Raw genomic sequence first — 17,028 nt, forward strand, 5'->3', positions numbered from 1 at the left:
AACTTTAGTCACTGAAGTTATCCATGTTGGATGGAGCAAGGCAGTCCACTGAGGGCTGTGGGTGCAAGGAGATGGTCTGCTTTTAGCCTGGCCAAGAAGTGCTTTTTTTGAACCCGTTGGGAATTGGCTTTTATCCAAGTCTACATTTACCTGGCTGGCTGGAGAGTATGTAGAGGCCGCTCTCAAGTTGCCTGCTTTGGGAGACCAGAGCAGGCTAGAACTTTAAAGAATTCCTGGCCTGGCCTGCCTTTATCCATCCCACTTAATGGTGTGATGAAAGGGAAAGAGAAAAAGGCAGTGGAGCCCTAGACTAGGTGAAAAAGAGGAGTGAGGATAGTCAGCTGGAAGTAAGAATGGAGCCAGAAACTCTTGGAGTCGTTTGAGACTGTGACAGCCTGAAGAAAGTCAGCTTTCTTGTGTTTGGACATAGTGGATTCAGGGGAGCCTTAAGTGGAATAAAGCAGAAATAAAACTTAAGGTATGAGTAGAGAAGTGCTTCTCTAAAAATATTTATGGTTGTTAAAGGAGTCATGAAATGTTAGAGCCAACTAGGTGCTTAAGAAGGCATCTAGTCCAATTCTTTTATTTTATATATGTGGAAATTGAGGCCCCTGGATCAAATGCATTGTCCAGTACTCCAAGGTTTGTCAGTAGAAGATTCAGGACTAAAAATGTCTGCTAATTGTCTTCTAGTCATTCTTCTTCTTGCTCTGTTCCACTCTTCCTTACATTGGGTTCAAAAGATAAGCCAATCTTTCATATTCTCCTCATGCTTCACTCTTCCTTTCCCACCCCTTCCCCCTGTCAATGTTCTACTTTTACTGGAAATAAAGTAAGTGATGTAAATGTTTTGAGTTTTTAAATACTACACTCTCAGGTCAAGAAAGCAAGTAAGTTCTTGAAAGGTTTGTTTTCTTTAGTCTAAGAGGTCACCTAAAATATCTCATTTAGGATGAGAGAAGTAGGATAGGATTTGTCTGCTCACACTTTGCAAGCATATTACAAGATCTTCTTCCTGAGTACTTAATAAACCCACAATCTTGCATATCATGTTTTAAAGCATTTTCCCTTCTTATTAATTAATAAATGAATGAATGTATAATTTATTGCATACTTATTATGTGCAGGCACTTTAGTGAATGCTTTACACGCATTATCTTGTTGAATTCTCTCAGTGACACCGAGAGCTGGTACTATTATTATCATCATCCCTGTTTCACAGATGGGGAGATTGAGATTTAGAGACCTTTATTTGCCCAAAGCTCACAGCATTTCCTCATCTTAGGTCCTCATTACTTGCCTGGAGGGTCGCAGTAGCTTCGTATCTGGTTTCCCTGCCTTTCGTCTACTTCTCCTTAAATCTAGGAATGATATGTAAATTATTTAGTAGCCAATGAGAATGAGTACTTACTATAAACAACCCGTGTGGCCATGCCAATGCGAATGGGAGGGATGTCCTCCCCTGCTTGAATATGTCCTAAACATCTGTGAGATCCTATAACTGACTTTCTCCACAACTTTGGCCAGGTCCCTATTGCCTGCAGAATCAAGTACAAATACCTTCCCATGGCCTTTAATAAAGCCCGTGTGTGATCTGATCTCATCGCTACTTTCATTTTTACCTAATTTCTCACTACTGCCCTTTACTCAGTTTATGCCCCAGCTCATCTTGACTACTCATCATTCCCCAGATACGATTTTTCTGCTCTCTCTGCCTTTTCTGTTTATTCTTTTTCTTTGCCTCTTAGTCTATTTCTCCTCACTACAGACTAACCCATCCCTATAGGCCTAGCTCAGGCATCAGTTACGTCCTCTATGGCAACTTTTTTATACCCACAAGTGTAGGTAAATTTTTACTCCTTTGTGTTGGCACAAAACTTTTTTTTTTTTTTGTACCTCTCTTTTGGCACCTGACTCATTTTACAAATGGTATTTATACACATTTCATGTCTACCCTAATGGATTTTAAGCACTTTAAGGTCAGGGGGCCATGTGTAATTCAACTTTGTATCTCCCTTACAGTGCCTGACACCTGGGTGTCCAACAAATATTTATTAGATTGACCTGAATATATGTCAGAGTGATAATTATGACGGGGCTGTTGCTATTACAGAAGTCCACACTTTTCCATGGTTTTGCTTTCTGCAGTTTCGGTAACCGTTGGTCAACTGAGATCTGAGAATATTAAATGGAAAGTTCCAGAAATAAATAATTCATATGTTTTAAATTGCCACTGTTCTGAGAAGTGTGCTGAAATCTCCTGTCCTTCTGCGTCCGTCCTGCCCAGGACGTGAATCATCCCTTTGTCCAGCGTATCCCTCCCATTAGTCACGTAGTAGCCACCGCGGTTATCAGATTGTTGCCATATTGCAGTCCTTGTGTTCAGGTAACCCTTATTTTACTTAATAATGGCCCCAAAGCACAAGACGTAGTGATGCTGGCAATTTGGTTGTGACAAAGAGAAGCCACAAAGTGCTTCCTTTAAGGGAAAAGGTGAATGTTCTTGACTTAATAAGGAAAGAAAAAAAAAATATATGGTGAAGTTGCTAAGATTTGTGGTAAGAATGAATCTTCATTCCGTGAAATTGAAGGAAAAGAAATTCTTTGTAGTTTTGCTGTTGCACCTCAAACTGCAAAAGTTATGGGCACAGCGCATGATAGGTGCTTAGTTAAGGCGGAAGAGGCATTAAGTTTGTACAATAAGATATTCTGAGAGAGAGAGAGAGAACATTCACATAGTTTTTATTACGGTATATGGTTATAATTGCTCTATTTTATTATTATTAATCTCTTACAATGCCTAATTTGTAAATTCAACTTTAGCATAGGTATGTACGTATAGGAAGAAATAGTATATATAGGGTTAGAGACTATCTGCGGTTTCAGGCATCCACTGGGGGTCTTGGGATGTGTCCCCTGAGGTTAAGAGGGGACTACTGTATATAAATTTTGTGAATTGGGTTACTATAGGCATAAAGATGATAAGATTTGTCCAAGGGATTTAGGGGCAATTTCAGACTAGATCCAAATTCTCTTGTTGACTAGTCAGTACCCCTTTCTCAAGACCCTAAGATGTCACCATAGGGCTTTTCTAGAAAAGACCATGGACAGGGAACACATTTTTTTTTTTAACCTCTGTAGCTACACATTAAAGTGTCAGTTCTGCCAGAAAGAAGTCCAAAGAATGAGAAATTTTAGGTCCCGCTGAATTTGGGTTAACATAAACTGATGGGTCATTCTCTTCTCTTTTTCTCTGGGATGTTGAATTAATTAATACAGTTGTTCTCTGTGTTGGAATTATCAGTGGGCTACTGGGTAAGGATAATATTCTGGTCTCTACTTCTGGCAGTGATTTTTCTCTCCAGTATGGGAGACTACTGCTACCTACCACAGTGGCTAATACAGCTCTTGTTAACACAGTGTTTTATCTGTAGCTTTTTCTTAAGCCTTTGTATAAAAACTCATATTTCCCTGAGCTCTGCATTTTAACGAGATCAACAGGCTGTTTGCACACGGTTGCCTTTAAGTTAGCCCAGATTGCTCTTCTTCCTTATGCTCGGTTCTCATCCCCTCCACCAGGTCCCTTCTTTCTCCCTTATACCTCAGAAGAAACAAAACTGTTACCTGAATGAAATCTGAAACTTGCTGGTGTCTTTGTTTGGCAGCTGCAACCTCACTGTCTGAGATTGCTTCCCTCAGGGACTGTTGGGTATTCAGAGAATCCAGCTCCACAACAGCAGAAAGGCGGCAATACAGACTAATAAATTTCTCCCTGTAGCAGCGAAAATGAACTGGAAAATGGACAAGCAAAATAAGACATGTTAAGATCTGGTATCGAAATAGAGAAATTCATACCTCAGAGGAAACAAGTTGAATGAAAACATGATTTATTCATCCTATCAGTGGAAAATATTAGGCCATAAATAAATTATAAATGTGCTCTTAAGGGGCCAGTTGTCTGGCTTTAGTCATACAGTATTCCCTTTTAAGGTTTACCAAGTCCTGGTAAGGTATGGGGAAGTGGAGTCGGCTAAAGCTGCAGTTTATGTTCAGCCTCTAAAGTTGGGCTACTACTGGGAGAATAAGTTTGCTTATCACTTTAAAGGGGGAAAAAAAAAAAAGCAAGTAGCAATTTGAAACCTAGTTTTGACTGCCATGTCTGATTTCCAGTATGTATCTCGCATGTTCCTTTCCAAGGCCAGAAGTCCCAGAAGATACAAGGCATGCTTTTCTCAGCGTATGTTTTGTCTTTTGTCTGGCTGGAAAATGTCTGTAAAGACCTCGTATGATGAGTTTTGATTCTTCTCCTGCCTCTCCACTCCTCAGCTCCTCTGGAAGGATGATGGAGCTAATGCTCGATAGAGCATTTTTGTCTTCACCTTCCTCTCTTAAAAGATAATGGGCCAGAGGCCTAAGGAAACAGCCTAATCTTCATCTCTGTCATGGAGGAGGGAGAGAAGAGTGTGGGACTCAGCCTGGTGCAGGCAACCTGAGGTGATCCGAGTTTTCATACTTCTCTGACTGGCTCTGATCATATATCATAACTTCAGATTCCAGTAAGATGAGGAAAGCATCCCAGTTCAGACGAGTGTAGTACCAGTCTCTTCCTGGCCATTGCTGAGTTTGGAGACTCACTCGCCAGGAACCTCACTTACTCTGTGTGCCTCTGACCTGTATCAGTGTGTTTTGTGCTTTGGAAATAGGGCTGTAATAGCTCAACAAATCTGTGGGATGGAAACATTTTTATTTTGGCTTCTCCGGTGAGGAATTCTAGGAAGAACATCTAACTACTGTCCTTGGGCCTCTTTGCTGCTGATTCCTGAGACCTAGACCTGGACATTTAGGTAAACTGAAACCACATACCTCAAAATGGGGCATCTGGTCATCTATACACCTCACTGAGGGAGCCCTACTTTAATGCACATTGAGAGATTTTGTGTACCCTACAATTCCCATCTTACCATTGCCTGCTTCCTTACTTGATTTTCTCTCAGGATGAAACTCAGTTGAGTGTAAGGGTAACCTGCTCTGTTTGTGTTTCCTCCTATTGAAGTGGTAGAGAAGAATGGAGTGAGGGCTCCAGTGGCCCATCCTGATTCCAGCTGTGCACCATTTCAAGGCAGTGTTTCTGAATTCAGGTAGCTTTGGTTCTGGGTTTTTTTTTTTTTTTTCTCTCTGGTGTCAGATCCTTCCTTCTCACTTTCTCTGCTCTAACACGTCCTTGTCTGACAGAAGAACTGATCTCATTAAATGACAAACCATTGAGCTCTTCCCAAATGATCTACTTTTCATGCTTTTCCCTGGTTACAGACCTCTGTAGAGCTCCGTCTTGACTCAGGATAAAATCCAAACATCGCTATAAAGCAAGCTCCTTGAGATCTAGGATTTTAATTTATCTTCAGTCATATCTTTTGTCTTGCAGCCACCCTCTACCCTCTGCCTGCATTGACCCTACACTTTGGTCAAGCTGAGCCCTTTTGTGCTTCCATGCTTGTGAACATGCCATTTCCTTCTCCTCCAATACCCCCTTTTTTTTTTTTACCAATACCTTCAGGGCAGATTCTTCTGATACTTGAAAATTTAGTTTAAATATCTTCTCCTCAGTGAAATCTTCAGGGACAGCTCTTTCCCTTCAGGCAGAATTAGTTTCTCTTTTTTTGTGCTCCTAGACCACTTGTTTCTAAATGTATCAGGACACTGATCCTGCTTTACTGTAATAATGTGTTTACTTGACTGCCTTGGTATTAGACTGTGATTTCTTTGAGGGCAAGAACCGTGTCTCCTGTTAATTTTTATTTCCTCAAAACCTGGAACATTATAACTTCTCAGTTAATGTTTATTCACTGAATGAACCACAACAACAACAAAATGTGCACCCTGATCTGAAGAGAGCAGACCCTTCCTCCAAAGTCTCCTCTTTCCCTCCATTCTCTGTTCTCAGGGTGCTTTTGCTTTTCCTGTTTCAAAAGGTATACTTGAGGCCTGTGATATTTACTGGCCGCTCTACAGGAAAGAGTCACCATTACTTTTTAGCTTACTCTTGACCCTTGTAGCTCCCTGAATGTGTCTTTATGCCTTTCAAGGAGGAATTATATCCTGTTTGCACTTGACAGATGTCCTCTCTCCTGGCTGGAGAGTGAAGTGTCTCACAGTCTGCCTTTCCAAACCGAGTTGTAAAAAAAAAAAAAAAAAAAAAAAAAGCTTTTTTCCCTTCTTTCTAAAATATGACTGGGAAGATAGTGAGAGGCACTGAAGAATTTCTTTAAAGGAAATACTATCGGTCCCATCTGAATTCTAGAACGCCAGGGTGTCCACAACTTTCTCTTGTTGTGTCTCCTTGTGGTCAGAGCCTTGGATCAGTGGGTGGTCTCTCAGTGCCCACACCACCCGTGCCACTCGCCGCAGTAAGCTCTGAGGACCTTTCAACGACAAGGACAGGGCTTCACTTCCCCGCTCTAGTGGTTTTTATCCAGAGCCTTTAATGTTACTTTAACAAATGTTACTTTAACATAGTCTTTTGTGGTTTAGCAATGATACATTTGGTAGCCATCACTGAGAAGGGGAGGATAGACTGGAAGCTTCTAATTTTTTTCTAATGTGAATCACATGCATTTTACAGGCAAAATGGTATAAGGACACAAAAATGCATTATCCCAGACCACATGATTTGTTATTAATTTACAAACTAAGACTGATTTTCTGTGGTGTTTTCTCTCTCTTTTTTTTCTGTATAAAATTGTTGGCACCAACACTGGAAGTCAGATTAGGAGTATAGTAGAGTGGAAAGTACTCAGGGTCAGGTATCAGATGAAACTGGATTTGAATCATAGTTCTGCCACTTACTACCTTCATAATAATCGGCATATAACCCCTGGGAGCCTCCGTTTCCTCATATCTAAGACAGGGGTAATAATGTCTGCCTAGGATAAAACAACATAGTAGCAAACAGTAAAGTGCCCAGCATAGCATGTTGCACATATCAGATATAAAATAAATTTTTGTTCACATCCCTACCACGTCCCCCGGGGGATGAATGAGGCATTTAGTAGGTAGAATATCCGAATGGGATTGAGATTAGAATAGTCTTCCTAAAGATCTCTAACTCAATAAAGTCCTCATCAATCTGGGCCATGTAGCCTAGTTTGGAAGCTAAGGAACCAACAAGATTACCTCCTAGGGTCGGTTTAGTTCCGTGGTTCTTTGCTAAGGTGTCAGAAGGAACCTGGGCATAAGATGCCTCTCTAAAGATTCCTGGTAGTGAGTGAGTTGCTGTGGGAATTCAGGAATGGTATCCTAAATCATGAAAAATGGGCATTAGGAATGAGGGTTGAGACCGTGCCATTTCTTATAAGCCTGTGGCCTGGATTCCATTAGGCTCAATGCCTGGATATCCCACAGGCACCTCAAACAAAACTCATCGTTTGTCAAACTGAACTAACTCATCGTCTCTCCCCTCCCCCCAAACCTGTTCCTCCCCTCTTATTTCCTGTTTTGGTAGATGGCAGCGTTATCCATGTCAGCACGCTATTCAGACTCTCTGGCTCCTCCATCTTGCTCTTCAACCACATTAAATCCGTCACAAAGTTCTACTGATTTTAACTTCTAAATCCCTCTTGCCTCTTGCCTTCTCTTCTGTACCCCTGCTGTGGCAGTCTTGGTTTGAGTTCTTATCATTGCCCACCTGGGCCAGTCTCTTAACTGTCTCATTGCCTCTAGTCTCAGTCCTTTTTTTGTTTTCCTGCAATCCATAGAGTTGCTAAAACCTAGTAAGACCATATTACTCCTTTTCTTAAAAATCTTTTAATGACTCCTCTTTGCCTATAGGATAAAAGCTAACCGCTTTAGGATGGCCTAGCCCTGTGTGATTTTTACTTTTTAAAATTTTAGTTTTATCTTCTGTCACTCTTCCTCAGATGCCTTAAGCATCTTTCACAATGAACTACTAAGAGTGTACTTCATTGAGCTGCATTTTCCCTCATCTCCAAGCCTTTGTGCATGCTATTCCTTCTACTTAAAATGATTTTCCTTTTCTACCTTTTCTTTCCTTTTCTGAATGTTTATTTCTACTTCAGGGTCTATCTCAAATATTATCTCTGTAAGAAAGGATTAGGTGTCTTTCCTCTGAAATTCAGCAACCTACGTCTTACAGCAGGATTTTCATTGCATTGGGACTATTGGTGTAGACGTCTGTATCCTCCACTGGATTCTAGACTTCTGGTGGGCAGATTGTGTCCTATTAATGCCTATATGTCCAGCCCCAGCACAGGACTTTGCATACAGTGGAAACTCAGTAAGTATTTGTTGAATGAAGGATGCAGCCAAGCACTGACGTATGAAATATATACCAGGCTTCAAACTGTTTCTAAAAAAATTCCCCAGTTTCTTAATCTTGCTAGTCAAGTCAGTTGGAATCATAGAGCCAAGGAAGTTGATAAAAGTCAACTTTCTTCTTCATAGGCCTGCTCTCAATTGTGACTGCCCATAGCGTCAGGGCAGGGTGACCTCCTCAGTGTAGGCTAGGCAAATCCTCAAGAGACCGTATCACTGAACAGAGTTTCTAAGGGCTTTTCCTTTCATTTCTGGGAACAGCATAAATAGTGACCCTTGTTATTCCCTAGGCACATACTTTATTACTGCAGAGGATTGCTATCCTGCTCCTATCCAGAGTGTCGGGGAGTATCAGCTCTCACGCTGTGGAGGGGGAGTGGGTCTGCAATTGTACCACTTTGCCTCAGCTCAACCCTGCTCATAGAGCTCTCACAGCATCCTCCTGTACGATGGTCTCTCTTTTTTCCCAGGAAGTAATCCTACGAAGGAACATCCTATGGGTCTTCCCCAGCCTCGTCTTTACTCCAGGAGACAGAGGGCTAAGCTCCTTTATCATTTTGTCCTTGCTAGATCTAGTTTGTGCTGGAATAGGCACAGATACAGTTTCCCATAGCTGGTTAACAGGTTATTTATGATTCACTTGGGCCAGTGGCGGGAACATGGTCAGTGTGCCAAATCTCAAATCTTTTCATTGTATACGGGATGACTTATACAAGTCAGACTGAAATATAGTATAACACTTTATTCTGTTATAGGGTGCATATTCCCATAATTTGCACTTTTCAAGTTTTCTTAGAACTCTTATGTTGTTATTACAATTTTCTGAGTTCTGATTGAATTTTCAAGAACATTCTCTTTCTCAGGAATGCTTAGTGTATCTATTGACCTTTTACTATGGACCTGTCTATGGAATATAGAAGTCCCTACCTATACAAAAACAAGCAAAAATTGCTTAGGTCTTTCTTCGAGGGGCCTAGGCCCACTGTAGCAAGCTCTTAGGAGTTCCTATAGACGGTATTATTAAGTGCTTGCAGGCTGCTGTCTGATGGAGGAAGTAACTGATAATCTGCCTCTTTGGAAGCTCTGATTGCTTGGAAATAAGAGAGAGTTTATCAGAGTTCTTACTAAGGCCCAGTGGTATTTAGAAAATGGTTGCTGGTGGTGCTAAAGTACAATAAGCATAGTACTAGAGTATATTAATTTCCTGATACTGGCAATATTTCCTCCTGACCCCTAGGAAAGACTAACAGGATTGTGTATGCCAGTGGAAACAAGCCCAATCAAGTGGTCTTTTCTGGAACCTTACATGGCCCTCATTAATCAGGTGGGTCACCAATGATATGGTAACAGCAGAGAGCCAGTAGGGTAAAAAGTTATGTTTTACTCTAGGAAAAAAAACATCTTAAAGTCAGGAACTGTTGAGATCCAGGCTTTGATCTACAGCCTGGTTTTCATAGGTGAAGGATAGTACCTGATGGTCTTATATTGCTTTTAGTATTAAGAAGAGGTAAGACGGGTCAAAGAGATAGACACTGTTGGATTCTATCACTTTGCTAACCACAACCTTAGTTTTCTAAATTCCTAAAACGTCTTTTTCTCTGTGTTCTAGGCAGTACTTCAAGTGTGGTCCATGGATTGGCAGCTTCAGTATCAGCTGAAAGCTTGTGAGAAATGCAAATTCTCCAGCCCCTACTGACTCAGCATTTCTGGAGTGGGACTCCAAGCATCTATTTTAACAAGCTCTCTAAGTGTTTCTTATGTACATGAAAGTTTGAGAAGCCCTGTTCTAGGGCATCATATCCTGAAGTATGTTTTCTGTGGGTTTTTAATAGGTGCCCTGCCAAAAATGGTTCTAGTTGTTGTCAAATGAGTTCGGAAAATATTGGGCTAAACAAAGTTAAGCTTTTTATTTTTTTGTGGGGCGGACTACCAGATTCTGCAGAGCTTTTAGTATGTTACTCTACTACTCAAAAATCTCCATTGTATTTCCAACACACTTAAAGTAAAATCCAAAGTCCTTATCATGATCTATGAAGCCGTGCATGATCTGGCCACTGCTGGCCTTCTGATATCATTTCCTACCTTTGTTGCTCTTGCTTAGTACATTCCACCTACACTGATCTCTTAGCCAGGCTCACTCTTACTGTAAGGCCTTTGCACCTGCTGTTTTCATTGCGTGGAAATCTTGCATCTCTGCTCAAAGGTATCTTCTTCAGAGAGGCCTTCCCAGGTCGTCCTATACAAAATTGTAGTTCCTGTCACTTCACTCCAGTCCTTTATCCTGATTTATTTTTCTTCATAGCTCTCACTACTGTCTGACATTTACAATATTGATGTTTGTTGATTAGTTTACCATTTGTTTCCCCCACTGGACCGTTATTAGCTCCATGAGGAGTTTGTTCATTGCTGATACTTCAGTACCTGGAATGGTGCCTGGCACATAGTAGGTTACTTAAATATTTATTGAAGAACTAGTGAACAAATGAGCGAAGAGAGGGAATTGTAGAATAGAGAGTAACAGCAGTAGGATAAAGTGTAGTTGCCCAAGAATAGTGTGTGAGCCTCCCAGAAAGCAAGATAGAGAGGATACTTGCAGGGCTTGGTCCTCGAGGATCTTGAGAGTCAAGTCAAGTCACTGTTATGACTGATACTAAAATCATTGATCATTCCCATTCCCCACTGAGGCATTGGGGAAATGAATCTCATGTGTTGTTGCCTGTAATCATGGAACAGTAATGACCATTTCACACAGAGTGGACTCCCAGTTGGCTCTCCAATGAAGTATTTTCTTTAGTTCTTTTCTCTGTCATTTATCTATCCCTGGGAAATCATTCACTTTCATGGCTTCAGCTGTTATCAGAAGACATTGGCCAACTTTCTGTGTTTAGTACCCAACTTTGTCTCCTGCATTTTTACTGCCAGTTGTATATGTCTACTTGGCTGTTGAATTAGCACCTACAGACTCAAGGTATGCAGAGCTAAGAGTATCATATTCTTCCCCAAAGCATTTTCTTCTCTGATTTCCTTATGTCTGGTTAATGGCAGCAATATCCTCACAGTCTTTGAAACTAAAAACCGTGGGGGTCTTCTAGAAGTCTCTAAACTTTGCCTTTTCTCATTCAAACAGTTGTCCAGTCTTGTCGATTACTTCCAGTGTTTCTTACATCCGTGTATGTTTCCTTTTTTTTGTTTTGTGTCTACCTTAACACTGGAATATTATAATAACCTCTGAACTATCTTCCCAACCCTGCTTTCAATCCATCTTAAACAGATTCCTCAGCCTGACTCTTAACAGCACTGCCCAGTATGGCTACAGCTTGTCCATACAGCTTTATGTCTACTGTTTCCTCAGTTCATTTCTCAGATCTAGCCAAACTGGACCACTTGTTCTTTTCCTGATTCTTTCTGAGTTCTTCTGTTCTTACGTCTTTGCTCATTCTGCTCCCTCTGACAAAAAAGCTTTCATTCTCCATGTTTATCGCATCCTGTCCATTCTTTTAACACCCATATCAAATATCCCCTCTCCAAGATGGCTTTTTGATACCTTCCTTGAGAAAACGTGCTTTCCTTTCTTTTTTCAATAGCACTTAACGCATAAGATTTTGGCACATTCTATACGTCATTTAAAAATTACCTCGTGTTCTTATTTTACTCCTACCACTGTACTAAAAAGCCCCTTGAGGGCAGAGCCTTTGTCCTAACTCATCTCTTAATCTCCACAGTAGGTACCTAATGTGCTCGTAGAGACTTGAATTGAAATACCTTGACTCAAACTATGTTTTGTAACAGCAGTGCAGTTATATCATAGACGAAAAATGTTCATTGGATGGGGAACTCATTAAATGGTCACATTCACATTCAGGCATTTGGGGAGTGGTATGGCCAATATTATTAATGACTTGGCACAGAAGAGGTACAAGAAGGTTAAATGATTTCCAGTGACACAGTAGAGGACCCAGTCCTCTCAAGTCCCAGTCTGCAAGTCTGATTCAGGCTTCTCTTTATAATTCCCCCTCCTCTGGAAATAGCAATTGCTGTTCATCAGCTTTCGGGCATGTAAACTTCTTGGAGCAAGGGAAACTGGGGGACTCCATCCATTTATCCTCCAGAGATAAATTCAGACTCAGATGCCCAGGTCTCAGAATGCGACATCAGGCAGTTGCCTTGTCTGTTTCTAAATCTGGTGGATGGGGAGCAATCCAAAGAGAGTCTGCCTCCATTCCACCCACCCAGTCACTCACCCTCCCACAAATCCTGCAATCCATTTGAACTGATGGAACTCTTGCTAACTGCCTCTTATTGGCCTGTTACAAAATGAAGCATGGGGAGGAGACAATGCTTCCCTATTCACCTTTGCAGTGGGCAGCAGGGGTCTCTGCAAAAAGAGAGAACCTGGGGCCCAGGCTATTCATTTTTGAAAGTTAGGACAAGATCTTCCACCATTCAGAATCCCACATTATAATCACAGTATTGCATCCTGGGAGACCCTGTCAGCTTCTCAAGTGGTCTGCTAGAAATTGAGTCTATTTAATAAATGAGCGCTACTTATAGACTTTTTTCCCCTTTAAAGTGATACACACTTTGCATTTTAATTTCAGTATTTTTTTTTTCTCATTTGGAGGAAAGAGGGGGCAGGAAGCGGGGAAGAGAGAAGAAAGAAAGAGAGAAAGAAGGAAAGAAAAGAAAAGAAAAAAAAAGAAAAGAAGGGAGGAAGAAAGAGAAGGGGCAGTGCTTTTCATGAAAACCTTAGTTCTTGTATTTATGTTTTAGGAAAGCAAAGGGGAGGCAAGAACTGCAGCCTGATAACTGAACTTTCTGTTTAGAAGTCCCTCCTCTCCATTGGGCCTTAGCTAGGTTTCAATAATCATTGCTCAGGCACATAGTTTTGGAGCTTTGCTTTCTCTCAGACTTGTACACAGTTCTAGGAAGGGTTGTTGCCAGAGCCGTCATGTGATTTATTGACCCTCCACTGGGACAAGGGGGAACAGATATAACTTTGTGATTTTATTATAAGGAGGCTGGGTTAATATTTCTAGGTGAAACAAGCTACTATACCAAGTTCAAACATCTGAAGAGGGAGGTTAAGAAACCCTGAGTGCGGGGTGTAAGGATTATTCTGTCCTGGGGCTGTACAGACGTCGTCTGAGGCAGGGAGCAGGAGAAGAAAGGACACATTGTGACCCATTTCCAACACCTCCTGTGTGTAGAGGCGGAAGTTCCTTGCCTGCAGAGGGACACGCGCGGAGGAAAAATAGGAGCGTTACAACATGGCACTTACATAAACAACACCAAACTGGCATAAAACATCTAACAAAATTACACAACTTCAAGCTTGGGATTTTTATACAACATAAATATTAGGGTTCAGTCCATTTAATAATGCTATATAAAATCAAGATTTAAGGCAGTAATGTTCCACATAAACTCTGAAAACAACATTTATGCTTCTTATAAAAGCAGAAAATGATTGCATTCTGTGGGCTTTTCAAAATGATGAATATAATTACATGAAGCAACAAAAATGGATTGAATTAAAAATCCACTAGTTTCAATTTAAGTTGGTTAAGGGGGGAAAATGTAGTTTCTGGCCAAGGACTGAGAAAATTTTACAAGTATCCAAAAAAAAAAAAAAAAAAAAAAGTTTGTACTCTTAGGCAGTTAGGCAGCCTTCTCCCAACATGTATACGTAGCCCAAGAGTCACCAGTGAAATATGAGCTGCTTCAAACTTTCTAAGCCCAAGAAACCCTTTAATGGTATCTACTGTTGCAAGTTGAGCTGGTATTTTTTTTCCTCCTCCTGAGTACATGGCCACCCCCAGAATAATCCAGTTGTGCCTCTAGTGTCTTTATAGCATCTTGTGCAATTTATTCTTCATCAGTGTTGGCTGTTTTGGACTAGGCTTGCAATATTGACTTGTAATCAGAGCAGTACCCCAAAGGAAGAACACTCTCATATAGACTCTTGCCTCCATGGGTCAGAGGCCAATTCATAGTTGTCTTTCTGTTATTTAAAGAGAGCCAGTCACTCCTGTTACAGTCTTCGTGTTTGCAGGCTAAACTTGGTTTATTTTCTGTGTGTATAGGAATAGTAGTGTGTGTGTGTGTGTGTGTGTGTGTGTGTGTGTGTTGAGTGGAGAGAGATGGTGAATGTAGGTCAAAAAAAAAAAAAAATCCAACCTAATGCTCCATGATGTTGGCTTACTAGACAGAACCTAATAAGCTTTTACTCTTCTCTTCTGTGCCTACAGGGTTTTTTTTTTTTTTTGAAGTTGCTTATTAGTGGAGGTAAGATTTGCACATCTTGATTTAGACCAGACAAGTGATTTTGACAGCAAATTTTCTGTTTGTGGAAAGATAGCATGGCATAACCTTGGCCACTGCTCTAGACTTAGACTACCAGTAATCTTCTGTTGTTAAGTAAATTATTTGCAGATCTAACCATACATTTATTTATTTACTTATTTGTTTATTTATTTATTCCCCTTGCTTCACGCTGTCCTGAAGCTGAGACTTGATGTCTTTCAAGGTGGGTTAGCCAATTATTTTTCCTTGTTTGACCAAACCACAGTGAAGTGGGCTCTGGGAGCTTTGGAAGACGTCAACTTGGCAGAGCTAGGGAAAAGGTACAGAAGTGCGGTCCGTGTCCACTTACAGGCATCAAATTGAAAATGTGCATGTATGTGCAAAGTGGTATGTAAATAAATGAACAAAATATGTATACGTACATTTTTTTACCTCTTGAGTTTTACCCCATAATGCAGTTTCCACGAGCCATAAAAAGAAGATAAAAATGGTAAAGACTAGTACCTGGTGTAGAGGTATATTGATCTGCTTAAGGAGAGCTTTCACTGCCATCTGGAGCTCGTAGAAGAACAATTGCATGGGGCAGTCAGAAGTATGATCCACACTTTCCATAGATTCAGAGCCAGAAAGCTTTTGGACCAATTCCCACTCCTCTCTGTATGTTGAATCAAGTTAAAATTAGAAATATAACAAAAGTTCAGAACGCAGCTCAGAACATTTTAACTGCATATGTCCAGAACCTGAATAACCAACTTTGGGTGGTTAAAACTTGATGCAATTCTTGAAATTTGAACTTTTTTTGCCACCCAAATGGAGTTTAAAATGAACTCTTTCTAATGTAAGCTTATTTCACCTATCAAACCACGTACACCTCAGAACAGCAGGTCTGATTTGTAATGAATCAGTTTTTGAGATTGGAGCTTTGAAATATTTTGTAATAATTTCCTGTCTTCATTTTTCTTTTCCTGAAGATCCCCTGTAAGTTCTAAGACGCTGCATTTTACCACAGGGGCATCTGCTGGTTAATTCAGCAGTTGGGTAACCACAGGACTCTGGTCCAACTCAGGCAAGAAACCACATGGCACGTTTCAACCCTGGCCTGTTGTGATCGTGGGTACTACTTTGGTTTCCTTCCCCTTCCAAAAGCTTGAGAATCACAAACAGGAACAGCAGACAATTCCAATAAAAGGAACCAGGGGACACACATCACTGCTTCCATCCTCCTTTCAAACCAGTCATCTGTGTCTTTATTCTGCATGCTCTACAATCCTTCCTAGTGAACTTTTCCAAATGTCCCGCCGAAGGGAAGGGAAAATAATGGTGGTGGGAGCAAAGCACATCTGGTTTGTCCCCCCAAAGCTGCTCTTCAAAAGGATCTTGAAAAGATCAAGGTAAATGCCTCTTGGGCAACATTGTTTCCACAGGTATTTTAGCACAAATCTCTAAGCACGTGCAGTTGGCCCATTTTCTGACTCTGCGGGGAGCAGCGATGTGCTCTCAGGGGCAGGCTAGGGAGGAGAGGAAAGCCCTCCTGTTTGGGAATGGAAAGAGAGGAGGTGCTAACATATGTTCCCACCCTCGTGAAAATCCTCGGAGGGCTCTCCCTGATGGGTTATACCCGCTGGGGCTCCAAGCTATGAGCCAGAAAATGAAATTGATTGTGACATGAGCTTTTCATCAGAGTACACTCTTTTTTAACCAGCTACCCTCTTAGAAAAGTTTCTGTTTTCATGATATCAGTTTCATTTCAATTCCCACACTGGAAAAGACTATGGAAAAATCTACCCTTTGTCTCAATAAGAGGAAAAAAAAAAAAAAAAAGAAAATTAAATCCTGCTTCAATCTGGGCATACTGTTGGCCTCACAAATAATTGAAATCTTTGAGAACCTGCTTGGGAACTATATCTTTTCTTCCGTCACTGATACTGAACTAAATGAGGGGTTCTGACTAGCACAAGTATGCACAAAATCTAAAGGACCACATTGCTAAAATATGATCTGTAATCAAATTAGAAAATAAATTACCAGGAAGAATACCGTGAAACATCTACCACTAATCAGTTGAGTCTTTAAGGATGAGGGAGATGGAACTGGCAGGGGGAAGGCTACTGGAGTCTTTTGTAAAAATGAAACTTGGATCCTTGGCAAATGGAAATTAGTTGGTACAACCACTAAAAGATAGAGTCTAAGCCTTTAAGACACAAATCTAGAAAATGGATGAAAGTAACCATTGCAAAATCAACCCACAAATGAGCCTCTTGGGAAGGACTGAGAGAACTAATGCTGATTGTAGAAGTGGCCACCAGATGGCAGACTTAAGTCTAGGTGTAGTTGGTAAGTGGAAGAGAATATGGCAGCTAGTGAGTTCTCTGAAGAGACCGTCATCATCATCATCTC

General features: G+C 40.9%; 1 protein-coding gene across 1 annotated transcript in view; it reads right to left on the bottom strand.

Annotated features, from left to right (window-relative positions):
• Positions 1 to 17,028, bottom strand: part of ANKFN1 (ankyrin repeat and fibronectin type III domain containing 1) — a 442,590-nt gene that overhangs the window by 18,735 nt on the left and 406,827 nt on the right. The window contains exons 16-18 of the mRNA XM_059048917.2: positions 15,136 to 15,286; positions 13,384 to 13,552; positions 3,625 to 3,791 (exon numbers count right to left, since the gene is read on the bottom strand). Of these exons, the coding sequence (XP_058904900.1) occupies positions 3,625 to 3,791; positions 13,384 to 13,552; positions 15,136 to 15,286 (487 nt within the window). The remainder of the gene's footprint in view (positions 1 to 3,624; positions 3,792 to 13,383; positions 13,553 to 15,135; positions 15,287 to 17,028) is intronic.

This window comes from Kogia breviceps, chromosome 19 (assembly GCF_026419965.1).
Source record: "Kogia breviceps isolate mKogBre1 chromosome 19, mKogBre1 haplotype 1, whole genome shotgun sequence".
Lineage (NCBI taxonomy): Eukaryota > Metazoa > Chordata > Mammalia > Artiodactyla > Physeteridae > Kogia > Kogia breviceps.